The following is a 23,759-nucleotide window of genomic DNA, read 5'->3' as shown; positions in this document are numbered from 1 at the left end:
TCACTGGACCGCCACCTTTGCAGCACGACCCATCCTCCTCACAGCGCCATCCTCGTGGTGTCTCCCTTACAGCGGTGCCCTTATCACAACGGCATCACTCCTGTTTATTACGGCCATTCAACACGACCCATTTGCTTCCGCCGCAGTTTGGTAACTCTCTGACCAGCCCTGTCACCTCACCGCATAGCCCATACGACAGTCTTCGTAGCACCTATCTCCTCAATTCTCCTATTGTCACTTATAGCAGTGTCCCCTGATAATTCGCGACATATCCCAAGCCCTCAATTCACTTCTCCACCCAACCAATGTCAACCATGACCGCTGCTAACTCCTCATATGATATCTTAGAGGTTCTATCTCCCTTGCCTCATTCGGTTTTTGCTGAGAATTTTTGTAACACCCCAAAAATCAGACTAGTGACTGAAATGAAAGTTTATGAAATTTAGTGACTAATTTAAGAAAAATGGAAAAGTTCAGGGACTTAAATATGAATATTTTAGTATTGGATTAAATAGTAAATATGGAAGGAGTGAAGGGCATTATGGTATTTTCAGCTTAAAGGATATTTTATCTCCTTTATTAATAGATAAACAAGTGGGAATTGAGAGAGATATCTGGAAGCTTATTTCTTCGCTTTCTTCTTCTTCCCGTTAGCTCCAGCTCCAAATGTGAGTTAAGATTTAGCTCTTTATTTCTTGGATTTTAAGTTGGGTTTTGTTCTTTGAGTGCTATTTAAGCTTAAGAAAAGCTTAAGTGGTCTTAAAATTAAAAGATGGAGGAGTTAGGAATGATTAAAGATAAGAGGTTTATAAGTGAAATATTGGAAGAGAGTTAGTAAGTAGAATTTGAGACTAAAATTGACTTGTCATCAGTCAAATTAAGAAGTATGAAGTGCTAGAATTGAAATTAGAACATGTTGGAAAATTGGTAGGATTCTTGATTTCAAGATATAGGATGAGATTTTGAAGATAAGGACGTATTATATGAATATTAATTGATTGGAGTATGTGTATTTAAGTTTAGTAGTATGAAAGAAGTTAAAAACGGAAGGTATATGTAAGTATAAGTAAATTTTCGAGCTAAAAAGATGAATTACGGGCATGAGGTATCAGTACTGTTCATCCAGTAACGTTACTTCAATGAGAAAAAGGGTTAAAATTTAAAAGAGGGTATCGATACTCTATGAATCAGTATAGAAACCATAAGCTAAAATTTGACAAGTCATTCAAGGGATATCGATACCTAAGGGGGTAGTATCGATACTATGGGTACCTGACGCCAGACAGAATAGTGATTATCCTGTAGGCTAGCTCCGACAGACGATTCACAAGAGAAAATTCGCCCAAAAACCAGAGAAAAAAGTCTCTAGGGTTTAATAAAATATCATAAAATCAATAACTATCTCAAAAGCAGTCCACAAGCCGGACTGTTATAGCAAAAAAAATCGTCTTTATTCGAATTTTGCCAAAAATAGCAAAAATCGTATTTATTCGAATTTTGCCAAATATAGCAAAATCCCGAAAATCACTCTAAATTGAAATTCGAAATAAAATAAGCAATCTCCCAAAAATCCGGTCTAAATCGGATTTAAATTGACTTCCTAATTAACAATCGAAATATTACCATAAATAGTAAAAAATAACTAAATCTAGTGATTCGGAGGGGAAAACGGCAGAATTTGAGGTTGAAAAAAAGGCCATGTGGAGAGCGTGCGCGTCGAAAAGAGCTTTCCGGATTGGGGTCTTATGCGCGATTCTGACACCTGTAGCCAAAGTTATGGCCAAAAGACTGAAACATACTCAAAACGACCCCAATAAGGAACATGTCACAATCAATTCCCGCCTTTGCGCTGATCTGCCAACTCATGGTATCTCAGCGCCATCAACGTGCAATCTGACAGCTCAGCATCATCTGTCTCGGATCCCCCTGCATCAGTACCAATACCATTTGGCCAATATCAGTACCATTTTGGAAATAAGGAACACAGAATCGAAAGTGGGTATTAATACCCAAGCTTGGTATCGATACCATAGCTAGGGAAGTATCGGTACCATACATAGGGTACCGATACTACTCAAAGTGGAAATTTGTATAAAGCCTTTCTTTTAGTTTTAATTATTAAGGATCGAATTATGATATTTAGAATGTTGATATGAGTATCCAATGTATATTTGTGTAGATATAGATCGAAAACAAAGTCCCGACAAGTCGCCAAAGTAGCAATTTCTGAGAGAACGATCAGAGATCGATATTGACTAGTGAGACCAAGGTGAATACATGATATTAAGTATAAGTTATGTTAGGGAATTGAGACTTGCGATGAGTTTAATTCTGATATTAGATTACATGAGTACCAAATACAAGCATGTAGTGATATGATACTTACGTGTACCTGAGTATATGCATATGTCTAGACGTTAAGTGCATATCCATATGTGATCTATGTGAATGAATGTATGTGTGATGAATTATGTGAATATGATCCTAGGGTTATAATAAGTTATATGATCATAAGAGATAAGATATATGATAAAAGATATGTGAAAGTGATATATGTGATTACATGTCTATATAAATACAAAAAAATGTGACATAATATATATGTGATAATGGGATATGAGACTCTACGAGAATGTTACATGATATGTGATATAAAATTATGAACTTATACGACTATGTGATATGAATGGGTATATGTGACAAACATAAAAGATAATACCCATGTTTTTTGTTATGAGAGTCAGGGGTATAGTTGGCATGCCAAAAGTCGAGGGTTCTACATGGTCCTTAGGGACATACATGTAATCCTTAGGAACATAAATGCGGTATTTTGGTACACTTATTTGGTCCATTAGAATATTTATCTGGTTCTTCGGGGCATATGTGTTATATGTGGTCCTTCGGGACATTTCTACACGGTCCTTCGGGACAAATTCTATGTGCCCCTAGAGTGAATTTATACGAGCTGTAGTGATAGTATATGTGCACAACCTCTATGTACTCACATATCTTTAGTTCTCAAATGTATACATGGGCTTTAAAAAGAATAAATAAGCCTAATATGATGCTATGTGTGTTTCTTTGTCAAAATGATATATGTGTTTTATGACATATATAGAAATGATAAGTACAATATCATATGATAAAAGGAATGAATGATAATAATTATATGTGTGCATATAAGCTTCGTGTTGTATGAAACGTACATGCATTTGTTAAGTAGTTATAGTTTCCATTATTTATTTACATGTCTCACTAAGTCTATGACTTACCGTATGAGTGTTTCACACGTAGGATCCGATTAGTTCCGAAGAGAGGATAGGCAGAGGAGACATCGTAACTTCTGCAAAGATCAGATCAGAAGAATTAACAATAGGTTTCCTTGTTGTATTATAGTGTTGGCATGTATTTAAAGAACTAAATGGTAGAAGCTCTGAATAGTTTTTGTAAACTTTTTGAGTAATATATGTAAATTATTTTGTATGTTTAAATTAAATATGAAACATCTGTTGAAATATGGAGCGCTGCCAATGCTACTTATTCAAATCTAGAAAATTCAACTATCCTATTTTGGATTGAATGTAAAGTTGCTAATCTGAAGCAGGACAATATGAGTGTCACCCATTATTTTACTCTCCTGTCCCAATTATGGCAACAACTAGATTTATTCAAATCTCATGAATAAAGATGTATGGATGATGCCTGATTGTTTAAACAAATAATGGAAAAAGTCGAATATTCCAATTCTTATCCTGTTGCATCAAGAACTTGACGAAGTTCGAGGAATAATTTTAGGCCTTAAACCTCTTCTTTAAATTCAAGAGGTATTTTATGAAGTTAGACGAGAAGAGAGTTGACGCACACTACTGCTTTCGGATCTTGTATCCACTGAAGGATATAGATTACTTACTCAGTCTCATAACAACTCTCACCCTAAGAAGGGTGATCATGGTATGATTACTGTAAGAAGGTTGAACATGTGAGGGACACTTGTAGGAAACTACACGGTAAACCAAGTAATGGGAAATCTTCCAAGCAACAGTCACAGCGCAACACTCAGGGAAATTGTGCAATGTCTACTGCATCACAGGGAAGCTCGTTCACCATAAAAGAAATAGAAGAATTGTAGAAACTCTTCGTCCAATTACATATGTATGCACCGACATCCTCTTCTTGTGTAGGTAACGTTTCCATTCCTACTTTGGCTCACAAATCCAACACTCCTGTGTGGATTGTGGATTCTAGTGCAAGTGACCATATGACATGTGATCTTCAACTCTTTCAATCCTTCAATGAAGACTCATCTAGTTCTTAGATTCGGATAGTAGATGGCTCCCTTTCGAATGTTGTTGGATATGGGACTGTTACGATTAATTTAAACATCCTACTATCACGTGTTCTTTATGTTCCAAATCTTGCTTGCAATCTTATTTCCATTAGCAAGTTACCTATCGATTTAAATTGTACTCGACATTTGACTGTGATGTTTGTTAGTTTCAAGATTCGAGCTCAGATACGGTGATTGGGAGTGTTGAGTTTTGTGGGGAAATTTACCTACTTCTGATAACCATCAAACAACATATCCCTTCTAGTCTTGCATCACAAACCTCTTTGGTAGATACTTCCACCGACATTATGTTATTGCATTTTCTCTTAAGACACCAAGTTTCTTTTATCTTGCAAAGTTGTTTCCCCATTTATTTATCAATAAAAGTCCCAAAACTTTTTCTTGTGATATTTGTCCTCTTGCAAAACAAAGAAAAAATATTTATCCATCTTCTCCATACAAACCATCCAAACCGTTTGCAATGATTCACAATGACATTTGGGGACCATTCCGAGTAGAAATAATACAGGTTTTTCGGTGGTTTATTTTTTTAACGATGATCATACTCAAACCACTAGGACACACCTCATGAAAACAAAATCTGATGCTAGTGAAATCTTTAAAAAGTTCCAGAAGATGGTTGAAAATCAATTTCAAATTTCAATCCAAATATTTCATTCTAACAATGGCAGTGAATATTTTGCTAAGACTTTGGGGTCTTTCTTTCAGAAAAAAAGGGATAGTCATATCACTTCGTGTGTCAGCTCTCCTCAACAAAATGAGATAGTCGAGCGAAAAAATAGGCATATTGTAACAACCTATTCCCATATTCGATTTCAAAAATGAGTCAGAGATGTCACATAACTTTTAAAAAAATTCCTCTTTTTGAAATTTAGTAAACATTTTGCATGTAAGACCCCAAATTCTGGACTAGTAGTTTTGGGTTTACTCAAGAGGTAAGTGGACCTCGTGAATTTTATAAAATTAAGTTGTTGGGCTTGATTGAGTTGGTTTTGGGGCCCAGTTAGCCATAAAAAGGGATTTTTAAATAAGAGACAAAATACGAAAGACCAAAAGTGTAATTATACCTTTGGTGGAATTTAAAGATAATATTTGGAGTTTTACTTCATTTTGGACGTGGGTATCTTATCTTCTTCTCCATCTTCTTCTTTTCTTTTCTTTATTCATTTTCTCTACAAGTTCCTTAGCAAGGTAAAATTTTGAACTCTTTTATACTTCATTTTCGTCCTAATAAACCCCTTATTAACATCATTTTTAAAGATTCAAACTTTGGGTTTTATTTTGTAAGAAAAAGAGGGGTTTTCATCATCCAAACCTTGAGGAGGGTGATTGCTAGCTAAAGAAGGTTCATTTTGGGTTTCTAAAATCAATGTAGTTTATTTCTAATCAATTGAAGTATTAAGATTTCATAAATCACAAGAACTTGCTAAGATTTGTGCAGTAGAGCATTTATGATTTCACTTTTGATTTATGTCATAAATCACGAATTTGATGTTTAATATGTGTTTTATGACACCTTAAGACCCTAGATAACTATCCATAATGTTGGTGCATGATTTAGAATCAAACTATGGCCTTTATGATGTTTTCCAAGTGTTTCTCGAGCCTAAAATAAGCCTTTTAGGGTTCGAGTATCGATACTGGGATGAACAATATCGATATTGGAAGAATTATGGAAAATATTAGGGATTTTGAGGCTGCAGTATCGATACTCATTGTTTCAGTATCAATATTGAGGTCAGTATCGATACTGAGGCCTAATTTTACAACAGAAAACATTTTTCGTACCGGTACTTATAGGGGTATCGATACTTGACCCTAGGATATCGATGTTTCAAGTATAGTATCGATACTAGCCGCTTTGGATGTCAGATTTGACCCATTAATGGTCCGTAAAAGCTAAGGATGATTCGTAATAGTGAGACTTAGTCCGTAAGGGACATAGACGAGCAAACATGCCTAAAAACAATCGTAAGAGTAAGTTACATCAGTAATAACCATATTAAGCATAATACGTCAAAGTATCTTCAATCTAGGATGTATACGGATAGTTGAGACCGAGGATCATTAAAGAAGACATCCGATAAATGGTACGATATTATGTCAAATTCAATGGTCGCAAAAAGTATGAGCTTCAAGAATATTAGTGAACCCAGGAAAAGTAAGACGTCATTTTCAATTCAAGAAGTTTTAAAGGGAAGTACGATAAGATCAAATAGAGTACCGCTACTCAGAAACAAACCTGAACCAGGTATAGGGCTAGCTAGTTCCTCAGATAATAAGTCTTCGCTTAACATTGTAGATGAGAGAACGAGCGAGATAATAACTAGTGTGATGTTGACTTCATCTTAGTGAGTCCAACTATGTTAGGTTACCTTAGTTGCCCTATTGCGACATTGTTAATGCGCGAGGCACTTCAGGGGCTAACTAGGGTGTGAGGCCCAAACACTCACGAGGATTGGGTTAGTGATGTCATTGTTATGTGGTATGCGGGCCTTAGATATATATGGGTAGTTATGCCAGTTTAGTATAGTCAGGTAAGCTTCTAATGCACGTAAATTATGGCTCTTACCTGTAGGCTATTCCGTATTCAACGTAGGCTAGGCTGTTGCTCTGACATGCATGAAAATTTCTCCATTCATACCACCAGACCTATCATATGTCTGTTTGTGTCAGTCATGCATGTATAATCTCTTTAATTCACTACGTCAGATATGTTAAATCTTGGCTTGAAGGCTTTGTGATACCGAGCCAATGCTTCAATTTGTGCGAGAATTGTAACAATGCTATGTGACATCAGGTTCCCCTCAGTGATCTACTTGATGGCTATGTGAGGACAAGGAGATCATTCAGTATGTTTGTGGGAATTACGACGATGCTATGTGACATTGGGGTTCCTTTTAGTAAGTAGTGTCTTAAAGTTATGTGAGACTAAATACTAGTCAGGTTTGCATTCATATAATGCACGGTATGTCAGGTTCGCATTTAGATAATGCGTAGCATGTTTAGTCAATAGGGTTAGAGACCCTTTAGTGGTGTACTCATGGCAAGGCCCTTAACAGAGGATTAAGGAAAGTGTGAGATCCCTACTTCAGTGTTAGAGCAGTAAAGCCTTAAGTAGGTAGAACTTGATATAGGTCACGTGTGCACCTTCTACTCAGTATCATGTCTTCAGCATGCCTTTGTTTATGAAATTCTTATAATGCTCTAGATTTGCGACTATACTGTTGAACTTTGTAAGCTCAGCCTTCGAATGTTTTCTGTTAACAGGTCAGTTGCTTGGGCAGTTCATGGAGCACCGTCATAATAGGACTTTCAGTATCTCCGATAGAGTATTGTACTATAGCTTTAGTGGGCATATGTATTCATATGACCTTAGTCATGTATTTAGTTCATTAAACTCAGTGTTTGTATTATTTTGGTTTAAATTATGTGTCACGGAGCTCCGATTTTGTAAAATATTTGTATAACAGTTATTTATGTTTTAGGTATGATATCATTCAGTATGTTTTAGAAGAAAATGATCAGGTTTTGAAAATTAGGGGTTACCTCAGTAGCCCTGTGGGGCACTTACTAGTTATGATACCATTCAGTATGTTTTAAAAGAAAATGATATCATTCAGTATGTTTTTGTTATGCACGTACTACTTAGTGCCAAGAAACATTTGCTCCTGTGGAAAAATTGAACACTATGAGGGTATTATTGTCTCTGTCAGTCAATGAGGACCGGGTGCTTCAACAGTTAGACATCAAGAACACCTTCTTAAACGATAACTTAGAAGAGAAAGTGTATATGCAAATCACACTAGGTGTGAAGAGTGGTACAGGGTAAGCATGTTGACTATTGAAGTTTTTATATGGGCTCAAACAATCTTCGAGAGCATGGTTGAATAGATTCAAAGAGGTAATCATTCAGGATAGATACAAGCAAAGCTAATCTGATCATACCTTGTTCGTCGAAACAACTTCAAACAAGAAGAAAGCTATTCTGATAGTCTATGCAAACGATATTATTATAACTGGTGATGACACTGTGGAGATAGAAATATTAAATAAGCTACTAGAAAGGGAATTTGAGACAAAAGACGTGGGAAATTTGCGATATTTCTTATGCATTGAGGTTTTAAGGTTGAAAGAATGAATAGTGATAAGTCAAAGAAATTACACTTGATATACTATTAGAAACAGTAATAAAGGGATACAAACCTGTCGAAACACCAATGGAGGGAAATCTTAAGTTAAGAAAAGAATTGGGGAGCCCAGTAAATAAAGAACAATACCAAAGGCTAATAGGTAAACTCATCTACTTATCACTCACCAGATCTGAGATAGATTTCTTGATAAGTATTGTGAGCCAATATATGAACGACCCAAGAGAAGAAAATTAGAAGACCATAATCCGAATTATGAGATACTTGAAAATGACACAATGACATGAAGGAACTAAACACGAGCCAATATCTTTTCTAAATGAATGAAAATAAAAAGTAAGAAGAAGGTGTTCTAACATATTTACCAAAGGAACTAAACACGAGCCAATCCTCATACTTATCAAACAAGTTAGGTTTGGAATAGATTGACCAGCTAACCATACTTATCAAACAAGTCATGATTAACATGCTCAACTAAAATCAACCTCAACGGGTAATGTCGTGTGGACTATTTTGATGTAACAATCCAAATTCACCCATTTAACCCTATTTGGTACAAGTTTGAGAAAGGGTGTCCTTCAAAAGCAATGACACTTCCATGGTTAACATCAGTGTATAATGATTAACTACTTATTGATGGGAACTGAACATAGGTGTTGATTTCACAAACTATTAACACAAATGGCTAGGACTCACCTCGAATGTATATAAAGTTATCGACATTGTTAGACGAAGAAATATTCCACCAAAATTTCTATGTTAATTTCTGGAAAAGTATCATATTGTTTGAGCTTCTTAAGCCTTGTGTTCTACAACAACAAAAAATATTAAATGCATAATAGCTCAAATACACCCAACTATGCTTAAAAAACAAAAAACAAAAGGCAATCCTTCGTAGCATATCCTTTATCTGAAACTGGAAACATACGATTATGTGTTTGATCAAGCAAAACACATCTTCAATAACATACGATTATGTTCACAAACAAGGCAATCAGTCACTTAAGATTATTAACAGAAGTTCATATGGGTGTAAATGAACCAAGTTTAAATATAATGTTGGGTTTGTGTTCGATTGTTTATTTTTAAGGAGTTCATGTTCGTTTAAAATTTTAATATCATGTTCGTATTTGTTTATTTGTATTGTTTATTTATTGTTCGTATTAGTTTATTTGTATTGTTTATTTATTGTTCGTAAACATGTTCGTTTATGTTTGTTTAGTGTTTGTAAACATAGTCCTGGCCGTTTATATGTCCTTGCAACAATTATAGCCATGATTATGCATATTATGCTAATGCATTGGAACTTAATAAACTTGGTCCAATACCACAATGAACAATCAATACAGAGAAATTCATTTCATTCTTTGAATCCACCAACAATAAAAGTTGAGAGAAAAAGGAGTGTTAAAATCATATGATCACCAATGCAAATTACTCCAGGGATTCCAATCACACCCATATGCTTAAATCCAAACAATTCATGTTCAATCAAAGAAAAAGATAAAAACTTGAACATGAAAATGTAACTGGCTGAAGTAGAAGAAGTAGAGGGCTGTGTCAGCCCTGAAATTCTAGAAGGCAATAGCCATAGCTGAGGGCTTTGTAATTGAAAAAACATAATTTTTCCCTTTTATGTATCAAAAGAATTGAAAAAAAAACAAATTTTTAAATAAATAGAAAAAAAAGGAAACGAATTAGATTGTAGGAAAAAGTGGGAACTACATGGATTTGGAATTTTTATAGAAAAAGCTAAAGAAAAATATGGGAAAAGAGCGAAAATGGTATATGAACCCCACTTGTCCACTCCATTGTTGACTTCTCATCTATTCCATCCTTGTTTCTCTCTGTTTTGGTAATGCATTCACGTTGACACAATATATTTTTATATTAAAAGTTGCATTTCATACGGAAAACCCCGTTGCCTTTTATGGTTGAATTTATTATTTTGTATTATTCTAAACTAAAACTACAAAAAAAAATTGAAGTTTTTGGAATTTCAAAGCTAATGGTTGAAATAATATATTTTAATTCTACCTTTACATACATCTTCTCAATTCTCCGTTTTAAACTTACTCATATTATAATAAAATGATAGTCGATGTTAAAATTAATGTTAACATAATATTTATTAATGATTTTATCTATCCTCATTTACACTGAATTCTCTACCTATTGAACTAAATAATTTTAATGATTAAAAGATTATTATTACTTTTTTAAATTTCGGGTTTGAGTATTATGGATATAAGTGATTAAGAAATTTTTAAACATGTATTATCCAAATGATTCAAAAATTGCATTTGCCAAAAGGTATTTTATGTGTTAATGGATTATAAATTAATGATTGATATGAAAATCTATCAATAACTATGTTTTGAATCGATTGAGATCATCACCATTTCCTTGACTACCCAAAATTATTTTCTGTTAAGAAATCAAATCTCCAAATATATGTGATTATTTAAATAAAAAAATCCAGTTTCTCCATCCTAATTTCTGATTTATTTCCATTTCAATTTTCCGAGAAACAGTTTTTCCCGGGAAAACCAAAGGAAATGAAATCCGCGTCGAATTTTCCATTGGGCCAAACAGAGGCGTTTGTGAATGGGGCAACAACAATCGAAAGATGAAATGCTATACAATCAATTGAATTACGGTAACGTTGAAGGGATTAAATCTCTTTTCCGTGAAGGCGCCAGCCTTGAGGTATCAAATAAGTAATCTTTTTTCCTCTCGTGTTTGATCACCTTGATATTGACTTGTTTGAATCCATCGCTTATTGATGTAGCCCAAACTTTAATCGAACTCGAAGCCAATGTTAACGCTTATCGTCCAGGTTTCGCTTTTATTGATTTAGTTTTTATTTATTATGAATCTGAATGTTCATTAGCTGGGAAGTAACAGCAGAAATGTATGAATCTGAAGGAATTTTTTTAGTTTAATTTCCCTTTTTTGACCTGGTAATTTCTCTTTGCCATTAATGATATTGGTTTAAGTTAAGCTTTTGGGGACTTTGTGAAATGAATTTTATGAACTGATTTTAGTTTTGGGATTTTAATCTGTGTTTAGGTCACCTTTGTGGGACTCCATTGCACCACGAAGCAAAGAGGGGACTTCTAAATACAGTCAAATTACTTCCCGTGGAGGTTGTGCTTTACCTATTTCTTTAATTCGGTGTGAAAACCAAGTTATCTACTTGAACTGCGTAGAGTTGTCTTATAAGTGACGGTTCCAAATTTCAGCAAATCCATTGGCTATGAATGATGATGATCAAACGCCTCTGGATGTTGCCAGGGTGAAAGGAAATGTCAATGTTGTGCGAGCTATCGATGTATAGACGGGAAGTAATAACCTTCTGACAGCTTTGAAATGACATTTATCTTCCGTTTTTGATGTTGTGCAGGAGCACATATGTTTATTCTCCGGTTGCATGCGAGAGTTTTCTGGGTCGGGATTCATCAAAATGTTTGTTACTCAACTGGTTTCAAGAAAAGTGTGGGTATTAGTATTCAGTATTCTTTTTCTTAATCTCGGTAGTTTAATTATGGGTGTTCAATGTTGGAAATTAGTTGTTGAATGTTGAATTTTAAGTTAGAATATTGATTTGGGACCAAATTGAAAATTTGGTGAAGATTTAAGGTGGAATTCTTTGGAAATTAAGGGCTTAATTGTAAGTTTACAAATGTGATGGTATTAGTTGAGAATAATACTAGAATGTTGGAATTCATAATTTGGATGCTGAATTTTAAGTTTGAGTTTTTGGTTTGGATCAAATTGCAAAATTTTGGGAAATTGGTGTTTGAATTCGAATGGTATTATGAATTAGGGTGAAATTGCAAGTTTTTAAATATTAAAGTATTGGACTGAGTATATTTTATATGCTGAAAATTTTAGTAATTAATTTGTAGTAAGCATAATGATGAAGGACCATTATGAATTAAATGAAAAAGTTGATATAAATTCTAAAAAGAATTCATAAATAGAGTTTTAAATGCAAATTCGTGAAAGATGAAGGGTTGTTGGTGGAAATGAATATTTATGGAATTGAATGACTATTTTCGGAAGTTTGAAGTTATGGTGTAACTATGATTTAGTTTTATATCGATTTAGTATCAATTTTTATTTTATAGAACTTTTTTGTTATTAAGTTTAGATTATGTTAGTATAAGACTAACATATAGTTTGAATATTTTGTGTTATTATATGATGTTGTCAGATCATGATAAACCTAGTGATCAAAGTGACACAAAAGGAAAGGAAAAAACATGTGAGTAAAGGAGTATCATATTAAAGGTTTGATAGTGAGGCAAAGGTAAGTGCAATTTATTTATTTAGTTATTTTGATCGAGGAAGACTTGTGATAAGTCAACCTCACATTAGTTTTAAAGTATGATTTCTATTTTAATTATAGAATATTTCTATAATGTTTACATAAAAGTTTTATGAATGGTTTAGGGTATGAACTGCCCAAATTATGATTTTTATGATAATGAATAGAAAATGATTCTGATTTCGAAATTTTGATTTATAAATGAATATGATATAACCTGAAAGCCTGTTGTATGTTGTATTGAGAGTCGTAGGTACATTTGACATGCCATTAAGTTGAGTAATTTTGATTCTGATCTGGTACATTCGTGTACATTATGAATGGCACCATTGGTGCAAATGATATGATTGCACTTGGAGTGCATATTTTGATTCTGATGATTGCACTGTGAAGTGTTTAGTGTGCACATTCTGTCTGACTCACGCACCTTGACTTCTCTTAAATACACTTTTAGATACGAAGATGAAATATGAAAGTTATGAAATGTGTCTGAATGAAAAGGAAAATGAAATGATTATTATATCTGACAATGTTTGTTATGAGTTTTATAAAATCATGAGATGATGATGATTTACGGGTTTCTGATGAAGAAATGGCTTGAATAAATCAGTTTGAAAGTTTAAAGATTTTATTTGAGCTACTTTTAAATGTATTTATGTTACTTTAATTGTTTTATCTCATCTTGAGTTATTACTACCTCACTAAATATTACTTAGCATGTAATGATTTTCATGCGTAGGTTCGGATAAAAGAAATGACGTACACTGAGTAGCCTTCCAAGCATCTTTTGAAGATCATCCTTATTATCAATATCAGTAAGACATTTATGATGTTATTTTGACTTTTAGTGGTATTTATATTATATATGTTGGTTTATTTTATCGATTTTGTTTAAAATGGTCTGTAATAGTAAATTAGGACCATTTTATTTTGGCTAGCTTTAGTTATATCCGAATTTATAAATGAAATGTATATATATGTGTTATGTTTTAAATGGTTTTTTAAATTAAGCTGAATTTAAGAAGTTTTATGTTGTTTATAAAATAGCATTGAACTACCTAGTTGCTTCCTAAAATCTGATTTAAAGAGGTTAAACAAAAGTTTTAAAAAGAAACAAAATTTCAAGGGATTAAGTACAAAAAATTTCTATAATGTTAATATAATATTTTTAACTAGTATTTCGAGACGTATACGAGCTATGGATGTTACAAGCAGGGTTGTCTTTCTTTTTGAATTCAGAATGGGAGTCGAAAGGAAGATTAATCTTAAAGTGTGATTGCAAGAATGTATTGGAGTGGATTGATAATCTTGCGTCTAGTCCTGCTCACTTTGCGACTATTGTTAGGGATATTGTGACGATGGTGATGAATCAAACGGTTATTTTGAGGTTTGTGCGGTAGAGTCCAAACTCAGAGGCAAATAAATAACTAATAAAGGAATTGAGTGATGATGTTTATAAATTTGGCTCAAAGGTGTAAATGCTATGTAACGGTGTCGTTGTGCACTTAAAGTTTGTTACCGTTGGTTGTATTGAACTATGTTTTTATTTATATATATGAGGTACTCTTTTCTTCCAAACTCATTCAGATGTTTGTAAGGGTTCTCATTTTGTAAGCTGTGGATGGTTGGTAAACGTTGGATTAGTCCCATTTTTTTTTAATTCAAACGGCATTTCACCATTCAAGAATGTGATGCAAAGCGACTGTTATTCATTAGGTGTAGCAGTTAGCTCTCGGATCATTGGATCATCCATGTGTTATGATTCTTCTTCGTTATATGTGAATAAAGCCTCGGTTTTTTAGATTTCTCCTAAATATGGATTTAGTTTCAATTGGCGATGTTGCCTCTTCTCCAAAGTTTTTCTCCATGTAATCTCTAGGCAAGTGCTTCAATTTTAGGTTCGTAGTTTGTTAATTCTCTTGGAAGCGATCTGGTCATAGATCAAAACAAAAAAATATATTAGTAATTTTTTGTCGAAGTCCCCGATAACAGCGTCAATTTGACAATCGTCGAAATTGTCAAATAAAAATAATTCTTATTTATCAAATAAATAAATAAAGGTAGAATAGAGAAGTAGCGTTTATCTACAGGGACTGAGGAAGTTCGATGTCGTTTCGTGAATAAATTAACTATAAAAATAAAAGAAGTTGATTTATTAATAAAAAATGACAAGGTAAAAATATAAATGATAAACTAAAAATAATGAAAGGTGAAAAAGAAAGTAAGGATAAAATAATTCAATAATGATGATTTAGACTTAGGTTTCATTTAGATTCAATTTCGATTGATCATCAAAATAGATTTTGTCTTATGGGTTCACGTCGATTACAGTCAATAAGGCTCAACCATTTCAGCTGATTTTTCTCTCCGGTCGATCGACACTTCCTAGACTATATTTGAAATTCAATCTTTGTTGGACTAACCATGTTTATCGCCGTTAGCACCAAGACAACTTTAAGTGCTGGGAAAGCCCGAGTCGATTTATAGTGTCCCATCGAGAATCAAACCCGATCTTGATTCCCCTTAACGGACCGTCACTAAGTTTGTTCACAAGAAGTTGAATTATGACCAACCGATTTTTCCTCCCAACAGTAAATAAAAACAATCTTCTAATTAATCCATCTTTTTGAAGTGAAGGAGTTGTGACAATTAAAGGAATGACCGATTGCCAATCCTAGATTTTAGAAAATCGAAGAATGTATCCAAAGTTGTTAAGTGCTACTCACAACCGGATACAACCCGAGAGTTCTAAGAAAAATAAAATAACTAAAAGATAAATATAAATATAAATATTGTAATCACCAATTTTCAAATAAGTCAAAAGCAGCTTACCCACTACACCTGCTCCCATCATCCCGTGATTCCTGCAGAAACATGCGCAAAATCACCGAAACATTTGTAATATTTTATGATTAAATTATGTAAACGTTTGGCTATAAAAGCCAAACAAAATGTATCATGAAGGGAATGAGTTTTTTGGTTTCCAGTAGAAATAAAATCAGTGTGGCAAGGTAGTCGGTTCTTCAGTTTTTTATTTTATTTCGAAATAATAATAATATGTATTTATTTATTTATTTATTTTGTTCAATTTTGAATAATAAAAAGTATAAATAACATGCATTTTACAATAAAAAATAAAAGGAAGAGGGATCGAGGCTTACCTGAGCCAAAGGGGGCCTCGTCGGAGGTTGTCAGAATCCGGGGAAATCGAGCGGTTTCAGGGTGTTTTTGGGTACTTTAAGGCTTTATTTCTTAGTTTTAGCCCCGAGGAGGGTTCCTAATGGGTAGATATATTGTTTTGGGGTGATTTAGGTTGATTTTAGAATTTCCGGCCACCGTGTACAGAGGCCGGAGTGGCGGCCAGCCGGTGACCGGGGTTGAGCAAGGTAGCCGGCGGTAGAATGGTTGAGAGAGCTCTCAAGAGCTCTTTCCTTTTTTTTGTGTTTTGGGTAAAAATGAAACAAAAAGAGTAAAGGTTTGTATATATACGCTAGATTAATGGTAAAATTACATCTTAAATGCCTCTAACTTTCTCGTTTTTTAAATTTTAGCCACTGTAAAGACCAAAATTGATATTTCACCATTTCTCTATGCATGCTTTATTTTTTTGGTAAATATACTATTTCAGTACCTTTAATTTTAGCGTGTTTTTTACACTTTGGTCACTGCACCTTTTATTTTTATTTTGGTATGCATTTTTATTTTATTTTGATTTAGTCCTTATTAGTCTTAATTTAGTTACTGAATTTTATTTTCTTGCATTTTGGTCCCTGTTTACTTTTTATTGAGTTACTTTCTTTTATTTTCTCGTAATTTGGTCATTATATTTAAATTTTATTATAGTTAGATCCTTGTATATTTTAATTTTCTTTATTATTTGTAATTTTTATTATTTTGTTTAAATTTAGTAGTTTTCGCATTATACGCTTGAATACTCAAATTAATTGTTTGATTAAAAATTAATTAATAATTAATCTTTTTCTAAAAATCTTAGTTTAATATTTTAAGTAATAATTAATTTTTAACTAGTCCTTTAATTTTAGAAATTATTAATTTCGGTCTTTAGATTTTTAAATCTTTTAGAACTCCGATATTTTAGTCATGTGCTCTTTTAGTCCCTCGAACTTCGATTAGACTTTAAATATTGACATAATTAAATAGGTTAAATAGAGCCTCCATTTTAGCTTAAATTTCAAACTAGTCTTTTAATTTAAGGGATAATTCGAGTCGGCCCTCGCGTAAACGCTCGAGGGACCATCTTGGTTATTCGATTCAATAATTAATTAAAATCAAACATGATTAATATTAGAGCCTAAGTTCTTAGGCTTGAGCCCCTAGGTTCTTTAATTTTCATAATTTGACACCGTAGGTTAGAAAAAGTCTTAATTTATTTTTAGTATAATTAGGATTAAATAAAATTTTGATTGATTGCATTATTTTTAAAACTTAAGGCATTGTTCACTTATTAAGGAGTTAATAGTATATCCTCCGCGATTGTGCTCAAGGGGTGACTGCTGGTAATTCCCTAAATAAGTCGGCATCCTTTTCAAAATTGCATCATGGTTTTCGAAAAATAAGGCAATGTTCGGTTATTAGATACAGCAGCTGAACTCCCGCATTTACGCTCGGGGGTGAATGCTATCGGTCTCAATAAACGAATACCCTTTTCAACTTTGCATCATTAATGATTTTTAAATTAAATAAAGATCGAACTCAAAATTTCTAATTTTAAATATAGGGTAATCAACTAGGTACCAATTTTTGGGCGCTTGTGAGGGTGCTAATCCTGCCCCACACATAACCGACTCTCAAACCTGATTTCTAGATTTTCACAGACTCTAAAACTCGATATTTTATTAAAATAAAATGTTTTATTAGAATCACCCGGTTTTTTATGGTGTTCCAATCTCACCTTAAATGATTAGTGGCGACTCTTCACATTTTTAAATATTTTCAAAGAGAAAACCCCGAGTCTGTATCTGTCTTTCCCCGCCTGGGCGAAAAATGGTGACGACAGCTTGGCGACTCCGCTGGGGACCTTTGTTTTTCTTAAACAAATTGAGAGTCAAGTGACGAGTTGATTACCCCATATTTATTATTTAGAAATTACGAGTTCGATCTTATTTAATTTATGGTTCATTATGTTATTTCAAAAGAAAAAATAGATTTTCTCTCTGGTTAATGATTACATTTCCGTGACTATTTAGGACTGTTGTATATCATAAGCTCTAACCCGAGCTCAACCCGATTTACCTAAGTAGATAGAAACGTCACACCTCACGAGGAGCATTGGGCTTCCTTATGTGGGTCTGACAAAGTATCTCTAGAAAGCATCCTAAATTTCCTATCCGGATACCAGATCTGAGATACGCTTTTAGTGGTGCGATCCCCTGAGTTGAACCCGATTCGCAAGTCTATAAAGGGCCATAATCGGAGGCAACCTTAGCAGGTTGTAAATATGGCTTGGGAACCCTTTGCTAGAATCCAACCTCATATAAAGAATTTAGTAAGCCTACCTCGTTAAAGCCATGCAGATAACTTAGAAGAACTAGATTGCCTGATATTAGGATTTTAAATTTTTTGATTATTTCACATTCGATACTTTAATTTTTTACTAATTATTCTTTTATATTTTTTTGAATTATTCTAATATCACTAACTTATTTTCTTTGTTTCCTGATTGCATGTATCATTATCATATCACATCATTTCATAAACAGTATTGATTCCCGGATTACCTAGTTATTATAAAAAAAACTTAAGGCAACAATGTCTTCCGATGGGACTGAGAATGCAATCAGTGTTCAGACCTGGTCTGAATATGGGCAGACACGTTTTGGGGATAGCCTTGTCACTATCGAAGATTCAGTTTTGCCAGAAAAGGTAATTAACCGAGTCAGACAAGTACACTGGGCTGAGTTATCAAGAATTTGGTCCACCTGGGATGATAATAACAAGATACTGTTCAGAGGGATATATGACGGCAGCGTAGAGCTGCTGAGAGTACTAATAGATTTAGTGGTTGTTCGAACCCTTGCCGAGTGTTGGAATCCAGCTTACAGGTGTTTCACTTTCGGTAAAGTAGACATGACCCCTACCTTAGAGGAGTATACGACTTTGATGACCATGCTGAATGTTAGAAGACATTCCATTTACACCAAGGCAATCCGACCTAAAGGGTTTATAACCAAGATGATCAAGATGACGGGAAAGACCACAGAGTGGGTTGAAGAGTACATTCGTGATGAGGGGATCTCTTGGAGCAAACTCCATCGAAAAGAAGAAGAGATCACTTCGCACTTGCAGTATATGGTTTGGTAATTTTCCCAGGAATGAGGATCACTTTGACATCGCCTTCAACGATTTCATCGAAGCTATCACTAGAAAGAATCCCACACCAGCCATTCTTGCGGAAACATTCTTGTCACTGAACCAGTGTAGACGATTGGGGGGAGGTCAATTTGCCAGATGTGTCTCACTGTTACTGGTTTGGTGGTGGAGCCACTCTTGGATAGTCGAGAAAGGCTGGGATCGGAGATATCAATCAAATTTTTTACCTCTAGTGGATTTTCTCGACAAATGCCAAATCCCAGAGCATCGCAAGAGGAAATACTGGGTTAAAGCTCTCCGTAACATGAAAGATATTGAGATAGTATGGAAGGCTTACTGGTTACCCAAAGAGGACATACTTTCTAGGTGCGGTAATGATAAATTTATAATGCTGCACAGATTATGGGAAGCGATCGGGTATACTCCGCTAATTTTACTTAGACAGTTCGGTAACTGACAGTTCGTACAAACTACTCACGGCCTAAAAGAGGCGGAGTTTTCTTTCTCTACTCCGGTTTACCGAGAGTGGATTTTAAAGATCTACGTCACTTGGTATAAGCCTCAATGCATGAGCTTCAAGATGATAGAGCCTGTATTCACGCCGGCCTATGAGGTTTGGAGGTCACAGAGAATTAACAACAGCACACCTAAGCCAAATTTAGAATATAAGTTAACTATGGAGGAGCAATTGAGGAGGCTCTCGATAGAAGCAGAGTTGTTAAAAGAGGAAATGCGACTGATGAATCTGGAGAGAGAAAAATATTAGAGAAGTTTCTCGGATGAGAAGACAATATGGGAACTCGAAATGATTAAGAAGGTCGGAGTGATAAAACAATTGGCCAAGGAGAAAGAGAAGGTCCAGGAGAATTTTGATGCGCTAAACCAATATTTTTGGGCCTTAGAGAAGAATATGAGACTGCCAAGACTCTAAAGATAAAATTCGATAGGGTAGAAAGAAGTGCAAGAAGAGGCCAAGAAAAAAAGAAACTAGCCCTACAACACTCTCAGAAACTGAGAGAGCAAAGAGATGACGCTAACAAAGAATTAGCACAAAGACGAGCACAGATTGAAAAGCTCGAAGCACAGCTGCTTAGTATCGATGAGACTTTTTGAAACCCTTACAACAGTCTTCAAAAAGAAAATGAGATGTTAAAGAATAAGATAGCGGAGCTAGAAGGAGCAGGGTTAATCCACTCATCCGTACAAGAGGAAACCATGCAAGAAAACGAGGCCTTAGAAGCCAAGATTATTGAGTTAGAAGTCATAGTGCATAGATGTCATCAACGAATCCAACAACTAGAAGAGATGCAACTATTAACTAATCCAGAGCTTGGAATTGCTCTACGGCAGGCTCACAACATCATTCAAAAGCAACATGAAGCAATGGAGAGAGTAGTGGATCAGGCCCACGATATAGCTTGCCAAGTCTATGAATTATCTGAAGAAGCGACAACTTTAATAGTTTTCATGATTCCAGAATCAGAGGAATAACGACGCATCATTGGATTGATAATAGAGCTTGAGAGATTAGGGAATATGGAAAGATTCTACATTTAGTATTCATGTCGATATAATCTCTTTGCCTAAGTGCTTAGACGTTGTACGTTGTTGAGTATTTTTTATATAAACTAAGTTATTTTGGAATCAATATCGGGTTGCATTTGCATTTGTATTTTCATATGTTTTTTCTAAATTTTCAAAATCTTAATGATTACATTATAATAATTCATTCATTAAAATTCATCAGATAATAAAATACAATTTCCAATCATTTGTAGTTATTCTGGCATACACCTCACACTCATACGGTACTCGTCAGTCAACTAAGAAAATGGAAGACAAGATCGCACAAATCGAAAAAACTCAGCTTGACATGCAAGAGAGCTTTAAGAAAGTTTAGGAGGAGATGCGTGAACAAATGATAAAATCCTAGAATGATTTGATGGAGAAACTTGCAAGCATGTTATGAGGAAAAAATATTGAACGAGAAGACACCCCAGCTATCGGTGCTACTATCGAATAACCTTTGTACCCCCAGGGTTTCGTACCACAAGTGGAACATGGAAAAGCTTCAACTATTGGTGTTACAGCTCCAACTATTGGTATTACCTCTGAAGAACCCCTATACCCCCAGGCTTTACACCACCTCATGTTAAAGCACAAAAAATAGCAAGTGCACAATCAGAAAGAATACAAGTGAACTTACCTGGCTCTTCTATAAACCCTCAACCAATTAAAGACGTCCCCAATTTGGATGAGGAAGACAAAAAAGAACATGATAAAGAGCTTAAGAAAGAATGGAAACAAATGAAGCCTGAATTCTGATCTATGAAAGAAGATGCTAGCCTATATGGAATCGACGCCAAAGAGCTAAGTTTGGTCCCTGATTTAGTGCTGCCACCAAAGTTCAAAGTTCCAAACTTCGAGAAATTTGATGGTACCAGTTTTCATTCTGCACATATTACCATGTTTTACAGAAAATGACAGGCTCTCTGAGAGACGGTCAACTATTAATTCATTATTTCCAAGGGAGCCTGGCAGGTCCAGCAATCCATTGGTACAATCAACTAAGTCGGACTCAGATTAAATCATGGAAGGATTTGGCTAAGGCTTTTCTAGAGAAATATAAAAACGTAAAAGATGTGAGGCCAAACCAAATTCTGTTACAGAGTATGGAAAAAAGATCCAACGAGAGTTTCAGGTAGTATGCCCAAAGGTGGAGAGATATAGCTGTGCAAGTTCATCCACCGTTAGAAGAAGAGGAAACTAATAAGTTTTTTGTAAATACTCTAAGGGCCCCATTCTTTGGACATCTCATTGGAAATTGGTCCAATAATTTTAGTGATATAGTCAACGCAGGAGAAATGATTGAGATGGCGATCAAAGGCGGGAAGCTAGACGGGGGAGAATCTATCCGAAAGCCTCCAGCAAGAAGAAAGGATAATGAGGTCAGTAATGTGAAGAAATATGATTCTAATAACATTACAGTATCCCGACCTCAAGCCACAACATCGTCTGCACCAAATCCTGTTAAGCAAGGGGCGAAACAACCAAGACAAGAAAATAAAAGGGTTCAATTTGACCCCATCCCTATGACCTATAAAGAACTATTCCAGATCTTGTACGACAAACATGTGGTGTCAGCTTACCACACTTCTCCAATGCAGCCTCCTTACCCAAAATGGTTTGACATCAATGCTCAATGTGAGTATCATGCGGGGGCATCGGGGCATTCAATTGAAAACTGTATGGCCTTTAAAAAGTTGGTGCAGAGATTAATACAAAGAAATGTCATCAACTTCGGTGACAGTGAGCAGCCCAATGTGGCTCAGAACCCATTATCGAACCATGCAAGGACAGGGGTTAATGATGTTATTGAAGGAAGAGGGAACGGAGTTATAACTAGAGTCAATGAAGTGAAGTCGCCCATGCATTGGGTATGGGGGAAAATGGTCAAAGTAGGCTGGTTGACCTTTAATGCTAACGAGAATAAGCATGCTTGCCCCTACCACAGTTGCGACGATCATGTCTTTCAAAACTGTGATGAGTTTAAGGACTTGGTTCAAAGGCTGATGGATAGTAAAGACATGGAATTCTACCATAAAGCTACGAAAGAGAAAGAGGTAGAGATTTGTGCTTCCGAAGGCACATCCAAGGGACTTTACAATACTAACTGCCCTTTAGTCATCACACCGAAAGCCCAGACTATAGAAAGGTTAATACCTAAAGTAGTGATCATGCCTCCATCGTCCTTTCCTTATAAGGACAACAAGCATGTCCCTTGGAGGTATGGATGCCAACTAGAGAATGTTGAGAGTTCAGAGGTTGCTATGGAAGAGGTGGATGAGGTAGGCCACTTCACTAGAAGTGGGAGATGTTATTCTCCCAACCAGACAAGTGAACCCGAGAAAAGAGCGGCCGTTAAAAAAGGGAAAAGGGTTGAGATATTGCTGAAAGATGATGAGACAAGAATTAAGGAGCCAGTAACTGAGAACAAGGCTGTGGAGTTTTTAAAATTTTTGAAGCATAGTGAGTACAACATCGTAGAACAACTACACAAGTTGCCAGCTAATATCTCGATTTTGGCTCTACTATTAAGCTCTGAGGCACATTGAAATGCCTTGCTGAAAGTCTTGAATCAGACTTTCGTACCGAAAGATGTTCAAGTGGTATAGACCGATTGGTTACAAATATTCAGGCGGATAAATTCATCTCTTTCTCTGATCATAAGATCCCGTCCGGAATGATGGGCAATCCTAAAGCCCTGCACATTACCATCAGGTACAAGGGTCATGTGTTATCACGAGTACTAATCGACAACGACTCTGTCCTGAATGTGATACCATTAGTGACCTTGAAGAAACTGTCAGTTGATAGTACACACTTAAGAAATTGCCAAAGCATTATTTGAGCTTTCGACAAAACAAAGAAGAAGGTACTGGGGAAGATTGATATTCCTTTAACCATAGACCCATCAACCTACAAGGTTGAATTTCTTGTAATGGATATAATGCCCTCCTATAACTGTTTGTTATGAAGGCCTTGGATCCACTAGGCAGGACCCGTGCCATCCACTATGCATCAGAAACTCAAATTT

The 23,759-nt window shown here is 35.0% G+C and overlaps 1 protein-coding gene across 1 annotated transcript; it reads left to right on the top strand.

Annotated features, from left to right (window-relative positions):
• Positions 1-22,035: 22,035 nt before the first annotated feature.
• LOC120151103 lies at positions 22,036-23,277 on the top strand. The gene has a single exon (XM_039163645.1). It carries the CDS (start codon positions 22,036-22,038, stop codon positions 23,275-23,277), a length of 1,242 nt encoding a protein of 413 aa, XP_039019576.1.
• Positions 23,278-23,759: the final 482 nt, after the last annotated feature.

Source organism: Hibiscus syriacus, unplaced genomic scaffold (assembly GCF_006381635.1).
Source record: "Hibiscus syriacus cultivar Baekdansim isolate YM2019G1 unplaced genomic scaffold, ASM638163v2 tig00002799_pilon, whole genome shotgun sequence".
Classification (NCBI taxonomy): domain Eukaryota; kingdom Viridiplantae; phylum Streptophyta; class Magnoliopsida; order Malvales; family Malvaceae; genus Hibiscus; species Hibiscus syriacus.
The sequence above is the reverse complement of the archived record's forward strand: the minus strand, read 5'-3'. Positions and strand labels throughout refer to the sequence as shown.